This window comes from Herpailurus yagouaroundi, unplaced genomic scaffold (genome assembly GCF_014898765.1).
Source record: "Herpailurus yagouaroundi ecotype Mexico unplaced genomic scaffold, PumYag 196, whole genome shotgun sequence".
In the NCBI taxonomy this organism is placed as follows: domain Eukaryota; kingdom Metazoa; phylum Chordata; class Mammalia; order Carnivora; family Felidae; genus Herpailurus; species Herpailurus yagouaroundi.
In genome coordinates this window covers 25,735,546-25,746,345 of record NW_024412427.1, presented here as the reverse complement: position 1 = coordinate 25,746,345, position 10,800 = coordinate 25,735,546, and the positions used below count along the sequence as shown (strand labels likewise).

The 10,800-nt window shown below is 35.5% G+C and overlaps 1 protein-coding gene across 10 annotated transcripts in view; it reads left to right on the top strand.

Annotated features, from left to right (window-relative positions):
- The window catches only part of TASP1 (taspase 1), a 307,910-nt gene that overhangs the window by 66,961 nt on the left and 230,149 nt on the right, over positions 1-10,800 (top strand). For all 10 annotated transcript variants that reach the window (XR_005782143.1, XR_005782144.1, XM_040447716.1 and 7 more), the window contains one exon: positions 1,164-1,243. Coding sequence is in view for 8 of the 10 variants with exons in the window: in XM_040447716.1 (XP_040303650.1) it covers positions 1,164-1,243 (80 nt within the window). In the remaining 2 variants the exon portion in view is untranslated. The remainder of the gene's footprint in view (positions 1-1,163; positions 1,244-10,800) is intronic.

The window sequence follows — 10,800 nt, the reverse complement described above, 5'->3', positions numbered from 1 at the left end:
GACAGAGAGAGACAGAGCATGAACGGGGGAGGGGCAGAGAGAGAGGGAGACACAGAATCGGAAACAGGCCCCAGGCTCCGAGCCATCAGCCCAGAGCCTGACGCGGGGCTCGAACTCACGGACCGCGAGATCGTGACCTGGCTGAAGTCGGACGCTTAACTGACTGCGCCACCCAGGCGCCCCATATTTGGACATTTCTGAGTATCTCCTTAGATTTTGTTTTCCAGTATGTCATTGGTCTCCTTACTAACAAATGAATCTAAAGACTTCAGTATGCATTACTTTGAGTTTTAGTGTTGGAATGATTAGAAGAACAGAAACAAAAACTAGAGAGCCAAAAACTAATGAGCAGGCATAAGTTCAAGGAAACCCATTACTAGCTGGCTGAGAGCTTTAAGAAGTTGGCTATAGAAGGAGATGAAGTGATTGATTTTTATGGTAACCACTTGCTGTTACCGTGTTAGGGAATGGAGTGGTTAATTATCCTGCATGCCCTTTGAAATCTTTGGAAATAAGTCTTTTATAGTTAGCTAACAGTATCCTTTCATTTACTTCATTATGTTAAAACTTGCAGTTTAGGGCTTAAAAAATTACTTTTGGGACATACCACAGTACTCGCCACAGTAAAAATGATTCTGAGAGTCATATATTTTATAGGTCATTTATATATTTTCGTTGCATTAAGACTTGCAAATGTAAGCACATCTCATTGTTTTTGGTCATCTCTAGATGTACCCACTCATTTTAGGTAGACCCAGGTGTTATAGTAGGTAAGAATACTAAATCTGAGGACATTCACTGATACTTTGACTCTTAACTTGGTTAAATGGATCGTGTGACCATGATGATCCAAGATAAATCTTAGTATTTTCCATGGGGAAATCAACTATTTTTTGCATCTCAGGGTGAATTTTGCCGGTTTTTACTTGTTGGTTATTGCAAATGAAATTGTACCATTTCCAATTGTAAAATTTCTAACTTGGGGAAAATGTTTAAATAATTTTGGGGCATGTAGCCATATTGTTATTTTGAGGTAATAAACCTAGAATTATATCTATATGCAAAACATTTTTTAAGTTGCCTTACTATATGATTTATATTACTTTATTGATATAGGAAGAGATGAAACTGAATTTTTAAAAGAATAATTTTTCTGTTGTTAGCTTTTTAGTTGGAGAAGGAGCCTACAGATGGGCAGTAGATCATGGAATACCCTCTTGTCCTCCTAACATCATGACCACAAGTGAGTAAAAGTTTTTCAAAATTAAGCTATATTGGCATATATACCTGAAAGTGTTACATTGTTTTAATCCACATGGTACTCTGATATTTAAGGAAGGAAGCTTACATGTTGAAATATTTAAAGTTAAAAGATACATTGAAAGTTATTTGATTTTAAGCCACTTTTTATATTCCTGAGGTTTCCCCCATTCTCATGCTTTTATGGAAGTATTGCTAAAGGATCCCTTTTAGGTTACTTAATATAATTACCAAGAATAAAACCTTAATACTACCCCCCTCATAGAGGGAGAAGAAAACAGAGGTCAGCATTTATCTGTCTTTGAGCTGAGGAAGGCCTTCCTAGGGACCAAGTGCAAGAGAAGGAAGAACAAAAGTATGACTACATAAGAGTTAAGACTGAAAAAACACTTAACCATAACACTTACCATGACAAAGTGATACATATCCTTAATCCGGGAGAAGGTATGTCAAATTTAAAACCACACAAATACAAATAATACCCAAAAAGAAAAATGATCAAAAGTCATAAATATATAATATAATATAACTAATAGGGAAATTCAAATTAAAAAGAGTACATGTTAAATTTGTTCCCTCTTAATTTCTGAAAGAATTAAAAATACTGTATTACTGCTTATAAGTGTGTGGTGAAATGAACATAATACATTGTAGGTACAAATGTAAATTGGCAGAAATTTTAGGGGACAACTAAGTAGTATAGAGCAAAACCTTAAATTTATCCTGCTTGTAGGAACTTGTCATTAGAAATAGAGACAAAGATTTATGTAGTTCTCAATAAGCATTATTAAGAATATCAAAACTAAATGGCAACCAACAGAATGGGAGAAGATCTTTGCAAATGACATACCAGATAAAGGTTAGTATCCAAAATCTATAAAGAACTTATCTAACTCAACACCCAAAAAACAAACAATCCAGTGAAGAAATGGCAAAAGACATGAATAGACTTCTCCAAAGAAGACATACAGATGGCCAACTGACACATGAAACGATGCTCAACATGGCTCATCATTAGGGAAATACAAATCAAAACCACAATGAGATACCACCTCACACCTGTGAGAATGGCTAACAGTAACAACTCAGGCAACAAGAGATGTTGGAGAGGATGTGGAGAAAGAGGATCTCTTTTGCACTGCTGGTGGGAATCCAAACTGGTGCAGCCATTCTGGAAAACAGTATGGAGGTTCCTCAAAAAGTTAAAAATAGGACTACCCTACGACCCAGCAATTGCACTACTAGGCATTTATCCAAGGGGATACAGGTGTGATGTTTCGAAGGGGCACACTCACCCCAATGTTTATAGCAGCACTATCGACAATAGCCAAGGTATGGAAAGAGCCCAAATGTCTATCGATGGATGAACAGATAAAGATGTGGTATATATATTTACAATGGAATATTACTTGGCAATCAAAAAGAATGAAGTCTTGTCATTGGCAACTATGTAGATGGAACTAGAGGGTATTATGCTAAGCGAAATTAGAGAAATACAAAGATCATATGACTTCACTCATATGAAGACTTTAAGACATGGAACAGATGAAAATAAGGGAAGGGAAGCAAAAATAATATAAAAACAGGGACGGGGACAATACATAAGAGACTCTTAAATATGGAGAACAAACAGGTTTACTGGAGGGGTTATGGGAGGGAGGGTGGGCTAAATGGGTAAGGGGCATTAAGGAATCTACTCCTGAAATCATTGTTGCACTATATGCTAACTAGCTTGGATATAAATTAAAAAATAAAAATAAAAAAAAGAAAAAACAAAAAACAAAAAACACTCAACAGTTTGTGAAAAAAAAAAGAATATAAAAAAATTTGAAAAAATCTTAATGCCCAACAGAAAGAAATGTAAGCAAATTATCATACGATGATATGTAGTAACTCAAAATTGTTATCAAGAATAATGTCTGATAATGATTAAATCTAATGACTGAAAAATGAAAAATGAGTTATAAATATTTACATGTGAAATGTAAAAATGTTAAATTTTTATTTTTTATCATGCTAATCTATGACTATAATTTAAAGAATCAAATGAGAAAATGAGGAATCATTAACTGCGAGGAGTTAAACCAAAAAGGTAATGATTATATATCATAAGAGGTATTTGATAAGGATCAGCTTTTAATAACATTATATTCAAAATGAATAATCATGTAGCTGAATGTTATAGGGAGGCTGGCGGGCAGAGAAATATGTACATGGTAGGCAAACAGGGAGTGTTAGAGGTCTAATTCTCATAGTCCCCACCACTAATTCTACCTTAAAATCTTCTCAGTAGCATGTATTTAGTTTTGTTTTTTTTTTTTAATTTTTTTTTTTCAACGTTTATTTATTTTTGGGACAGAGAGAGACAGAGCATGACTGGGGGAGGGGCAGAGAGAGAGGGAGACACAGAATCGGAAACAGGCTCCAGGCTCTGAGCCGTCAGCCCAGAGCCTGACGCAGGGCTCGAACTCACGGACCGCGAGTTCGTGACCTGGCTGAAGTTGGACGCTTAACCGACTGTGCCACCCAGGCGCCCCACATGTATTTAGTTTTTATGTCAGGCAAACAAATCTGGTCAGTTGATAGTTCCATTTTGTTTTTTCTTGGAGACATGCCAGCTGGCACCTTAAAGTTTAGAATGGGTTCACAGAAAGCCTGCTGAGGGATTGTCATCCCTGGTCTTTACCTCACTATCATTTTGTATTCCCATTTTGTCTCTCCAACATCAAATTCTCTGATTCCTGAGTCTCATATGTTTGTTTCTTTTTCATTGTATTCCATTACTTGATATATGTAAGACTAGAAATTGTTTTCCCTGGGTTTTGAAGAAATTGTTCTCTCATGTTCTAGTTTCCTGTCTTTCTGTTATGCATTTTGATTCCCAGTTCTTTGTGGTATATTTTTCATCTTTGGAAGGAAGCCTTAATTCCTATGTTCTTCTTATTATAATGAAACATCTTGGAATGGGTCTTTTTTAATTCAGTATGTCTGGTACTCATCCTGAGTACTTTTAATCTGGAAATTCATGTGCTTTATTTTGGGGAGAAATTAAAAAATTGTGTATTAATATCTTCCCTTATCTTTCCTCTTTTTTATTTTTCTAATTTCTATGAATTGGATGTTGGATCTCATGCTCCAATCCCTTGTATCTTTTTCAAAAGTGATTTTTTTCTTCTTTTTGAAATCATTTTTGTCCTCCTGTCTCAGAAATGTCTTCAGTTTTGTCTCCTAAACCTTCTACTTCTGATGAATTTATAATTTTGGATTTTATTGTCTTAATTACTAGAGATTCATCTGTGATTAATCCCTTTTTTTTTTTTTTTTTTTTTTAATTTTAAGTAAGCTGTATGCCTAGCGTGAGGCTTGAACTCACAACTCCAAGATCTAGAGTTGCATGCTCTATTGACTAAGCCAGCCAGGCACCACACTGACTAATACTTTTAAAATGTAGTGCACTGTTCTTATTTCATGAGCTCAATATTTTTGCTCATCTCTTAGGATATTATGGTTTAAAATTTGCTATCTGCTGTTTCTGCTTCTTTCTTTTTGTTTGTTTCATGCATGTTAGCAAATTTTTCTATCTAGTGACCCCTTGCTGTTTTCACATTTATGAATATGGTACTTAAAAGCCATTTGGAAGCTTTGTGTTTGATGACAGGTCTGGTTGACCTCAAGAAGGGTGGTGTGATCAGGCTCTTTTGTTGGGAGGAATTCCCAGGTATTCCCCCCAACAAAACCAGTTGTATCTATTTTCTTTTGGATTAGTGAGAGAGAAATTTTCCCAGGTCTGCCAGGGCTATAGCCAGTATTGTGGTGCAGAACAAGGGCAGGGCTGGAGGTCTCACCTTTCCTGTTTCAGACTTATGTAGAACCTCTGATGTAGAACTTTTGTGTAGAGCCCCTGATGATACCTGTTCCCACTTGTGCTGGATGTACACTAATTCGAGGTCCATATGGTTTAGTCAACCTCATATTTTCTGCGGGCATGAAGGGGGGATTTAGGCATCTCCATGTTTCTTACTGACACTTTCCACCAGTTCTATTTTTAGTCCCAACCTGGCTTTCAGAAATACCAGGTGCCTGGGGCGCCTGGGTGGCTCAGTCGGTTAAGTGTCTGACTTCAGCTCAGGTCATGAACTCACGGTTCACGAGTTTGAGTCCCACGTTGGACTCTGTGCTGACAGCTCAGAGCCTGGAGCCTGCTTTGGATTCTGTGTCTCCCTCTCTTTCTGTCCCTCCCCTGCTCATGCTTTGTCTCTGTCTCTCTCTCTCTCTCAAAAAAATAAACATTTTAAAAAAATTAAAAAAAAAAATACCAGGTGCCTTTTATTCTGAGGTCTTGTAGTGTTTCTTTGGAAGGAATTTGTTTACTTTGGAAGAGATTAGTTTGCGTTGTGATGTCTTGGCTACCAGGCATCTGGATTCATCTTCCTCTACTCAATCAGTAACTGTCCATTTGCTTTCTATTTTCTGAAATTGTGTTGCTACTGCGCTTTTTGTCATCATCCCTTATGTATGTCAGTCTTTTTTCTCCCTTCAGTTTCTTTTTGGTAAGATTTTAGTAGGGTGTGAAGTGAACTCATTTATATATTCACTTTGCCACTTTTACTTCAGAGCATTTATATAAAAAGGTGTTATAAAATCACAATTACTAGATATTTTGCAGGAGGACAAAAATATTTTTGACTAATATATTAGTATCCTCAAAATAAGAAATATATATTTGTTTTATGCCATAAACTTCTTACATAACCAACCAGCAAGAAATATTCTCTGAATAAATAAGGTATTTGAAAGTTGTGTGATTATATTCACACACACACATATAATATGTATATTATATATAATATATTACAAAAAATCATATTGACCTATGGTCAATTTAGAGGGAGAAATTATAATTATTATTTAGATTAAACATTTTTTTAAATGCTATTCTATATTGGGCACTTGTCTATTCCTCAGTAAAAATTAGTTTCTATACTTGGTAATGATGTGTTTTAACCTTGACTACCTTTTGTGTTGGTGGGGGGGCATAACTGGTGGGTTTTTATCCCCTTTCTGTGTTACAAAGTTTTTGGAATGTCTTTCTCAGTTTATTCTAAAATAATATTTTACATAGTGTCTCACATACTTAATACTTCATTCCTCTATGTAGATGTAAATTTCTATCTGGTATTATTCCCTTCATCTGGCACAAGCATTTCTGGTAATGCGACAGGTGTCGTGGTGAAAAATGCTGTCAGCTTTCATTATCTGAAAAATCTTTATTTTGCCTTTACTTTAAAAATATTAATTTCTTGTGGGATACAGACTTCTAGGTTGTCAGATTTTTTTCTTTTAGCACTTTTTTCCCCCTTTTTTTTATTATGGTTAAAAAATGTGACATAAAATTTACTATTTTGACAGTATTTAAGTGTGTAATTTAGTGTATATTCAGTGTTATATAACCAGTACGTATTTCCATAACTTTTTTTATCATTCCAAGCAGAAACTCCGTATCTGTTAAACAGAAAACAACCGTTTCCCGTAACCTCCATTCTGCAAAGTCATTCTCTATGATTGCCTGTTCTGGGTACCTTCTATAAGTGTGAATCATACAGTATTTGTCCTTTTGTGTCTGGCTTATTTTACTTAGCATAATGTTTTCAAGGTTCATCCATGTTTGTAGCATGAATTAGAATATTGTTCTTTTTCTCTCCTTTTCAGATTTTTTTTTTAAAGGTTTTTTATCTTTGGTTTTAAAAAGTTTAATCATGGTATGCCTAGGTGTGGTTTCTTTGTGCCTAGTTTTTACTGTGCCTGCTGAATCTGTGGTTAATGTTTTCAATCAAATTAGGGAACTTTTGGACAATATTTGTTTAGATTTTTTTTCTGGTTCATAGTCTTCTTCATTTGTTTCTGGGACTTCATTTCTACTTATATGAAAACACTTGATACTGTCACATGTTATTGAAGCTCTTATTTTAGCTGTTTTTTTTTTTTCCCCCTCTGTGCTTTCTGTGCTAGTCAAGATTCTCTACTGAAACAGAACCAATAGATCGATTGATCTATCAGATTTATTATTGGCTTTTATATTTAACACAATTATAGAGGCTGACAAGTCCCAAGATCTTCAGGGTCAGTCAGCAAGCTGGAGACTCAGGAGAACCAGTGGTGTAGTTCCAATCCATGTCCAAAGGCCTAAGAACCAGGAGAGCTAGCTGTGTGCTTCCAGTCTGAAGCCTGGCAGGCTCGAGACTGAGGAAGAGCCAATGTTTTAGTTCAAGTGTAAAGGCAGGAAAAAGTGTTGCAGTTTGAAGGCAGTCAGGAAAAAAGGATTCTCTTTTATTTAGGGGAGAGTTTGCCTTTTAGTTCTATGAAGGCTTTTGACCGATTGGAATAATTCCCCCTATATTAGGGAGGGCAATCTGCTTTACTCAGTCTACCAGTTTAAATGTTAATCTCATCCTCATTAAACACACCCTCGCAGATATGCCGAGAATAATGCTTGACCAAATATCTGGGCACCCTGTGGCCCAGGCAAGTAGACACATAAAATTAACCAATATGCTTTCATTTGTATGATTTCTGTTGAAATGTCTTCAGGTTCACCAGTCTTTTTTTTCTGCAGTGTCCAATTTGATGTGAACCTCATGTAGTTATTTCTTTACAGTGTAAAATATTATGTTTTCATAATATTTAGAACTTTCAGTTCTAAATTCTAAATTTCAGAATATTTAGAACTTTCAGTTCTAAAGTTTACATTTTTTATAAAATTTCTATATTTCTCCTGAAATTCCCTTTGTCTTCACTTATTATACCCATTGTTAACATATTGATTGTTATTTTATTTATTTTTAAAAATGTTTATATCCGGGCACCTGGGTGGCTCAGTCGGTTAAGCATCCAACTTCAGCTCAGGTCATGATCTCACAGTCCATGAGTTCGAGTCCTGTATTGGGCTTTGTGCTGACAGCTCAGAGCCTGGAGCCTGCTTCAGATTCTGTGTCTCCCACTCTCTGACCCTCCCCCGTTCGTGCTCTGTCCCTCTCTCTGTCTCAAAAATAAATAAACATTTAAAAATATTTTTTTTAAATGTTTATTTCTTGAGAGAGTGAGAAAGAGAGTGCACATGCGTGAATGCATGGGAGCACGAGTGGAGGACGGGCAGAGAGCGACAGGGAGAGAGAATCCCAAGCAGGCTCCACACTGTTAGAGCAGAGCCTGACAGAGCAGAGCAACCCACGATTCGTGAGATGATGACCTGAGCCGAAATCAGGAGTCAGATGCCTGAGTGACTGAGTCACCCAGGTGCTCCTGTTTATTGCTATTTTAAAATCGTTGATTGCTAATTCTGAAATCTAGGTCACTGGTAGGTTGATTTCTATTGACAGGGTTTTTTTCCTCTTGACTCTACCACTTTTTTTTGTTTAGTTGTATGTCTCATAATTTGTTTTTTTGTTACATCTTGGGCATTGTAATGATATGTTGTAGAGACTATGGGCGTATTATCTTCCTTTGAATGATGTTGCGTTTTGTTTTAGCATGTAGTAAAATTGTAGGTCACCTTGATTTTGTTACAGCCTGGTTTTAGACTTTGTGAAAGTGGGTCCATTTCAGTTTTGTTCTTAATTCTAGAGTTAATCCTTAGTACTAGTTTGTGGTTTTTTTTCCTAAGATATGGCCTTTCTAGGGTTTCACTTGAAAGTCTCAAGCTTTAAACTTTGTCTCTCCTACAGCAAGTGTTTGTCAAAATCTGTCAGCTTTTCAGCTGTTGTTTTCCTCACTAACCTCTATGGAATCTTGCATCTTATATAAACAGTTAAGGGCTCATTCAAGAATTTGAAGGGATGTTTACAAAAATTTGGGGGCTTCCCTTTTTCTGTGTGTGTGGCTTTCTCCTTTCCGGGATTCCTCCCTCAATTTCCAGCTGCTTCAATAGTCCCAAACACTTTCAACTCCACCTGGCAAGACTATAGTTTTCTATTTGAGATCTATTTGCTGTGCCTCTATAGTTTCGACTGTAGTGCCTCATAGAGAAAGCTGTATGAATGTTGATGTCATCCAGTGTGTTTCTTTTCTTTCAGTGGTTGAATCTTCTCCTATTTCTACCAGCTTTTGGTCACTAGTCTTCAAATAGCTTTTTGTTTTTAATTAAAAAAATTCTGACCAGAGTTTCTAATTGTTATTGTTTTGTGGGTTAGTCTCATATAAGCAACTCCATTACCAGGAGCCAGAACCTATGCTTTGTAAATGTGTACTATTAGCAGATATAATAATATAAATAACAAATATAAGTTAACAAATATAACATTTCACATTATAAAAGGGAGTTGATTATTTAAACATTATATTTGTTACTTTTTAATTGTACCTTTTTTGTTACCTTTTTTTAAAAAAAGTTACTTTTTTTTTTTAATTAGAGCATTCTACATAAACCTTCCCCTTTCCCAGTTCCAGCCTCTCCTGTCCACTCCAACAGCCACACTTACTTGTTGATTTGCTTCTTTCTGTGTCAACAGAAATGCTGGAATATATAGTATTATTCTTTTTGTTTTAGATAAATGGTATCATACTCTATAGTATTTTTAGTAAGTTTTTAGAGGAGTGATATCATAATATGATATTTCTTATGTTTTTCATCAGTCAGCAAAATATATTCTGAAATCTATCCATGTTGATATATATAGAAATCAATTAATTTTTAAACTGCTGGATAGCATTTACTATACATTTTTTTTAGCTGTTTCCTTATTGACGAGCATTCACGTTGTTCCTAGGTTTTGCCATTAATGTTGATGATTTCACAAATATTCTTGTACAAATGTGTTTTATTTATCTAGTTGGAAGTAGATTTGCTCACTCAGAATATACATTTACCATTATCCTGGCTATTGCCAGATTCCTCTCCTAAGAGCTTTTATTTTTTGTCTATTTTTGAGAAATCTGTATTTGTAAAGTTGCTGCCATTATTGACCATAAAGTAGCTCAGAGCATAGGCTTTAGAGGCATACAGCTTTGTGTGACCACGGACAAGTTACCTCCAAGAAACTTTTCTCATGGAGAGGTTGTGTTTACTTGAGATAATGTATAAAGAATTCTTATTCCAATCTCTGGCACATAGAATCACTCAAATGTTAACTATTAATATCACTTTTACTATCATTAATGTGTTGCACATGAAGATAATTCTGGTGATATAATTTCATCAGAATTTAATCAGTCTAGTTCTTCAACACTGACTTGTGGTTTTAGTGATTGATCCAACTGGAGTTAGGTGTAACCATTAGAGCAGTGGTTTTCAACTTTGGCTGCACATTAGGATCCCTGGAGAGCTTTGAAAAACTCTGAAGCCCTGGCTGCACCCAAAACCAGCAACTCTGTAGCTGGCACCCATGCATCTGACGTTTTTAAAGTTTTGCAGGTAATTTCAATATATATTCAATTTTAACATGTCTGAGATAAAGTTTCTGTGTGTTTTATTTAGTTATTAAAAAAATTTTTTTTTTAATTTTTTTTTTTCAACATTTATTTATTTTTGGGACAGAGAGAGACAGA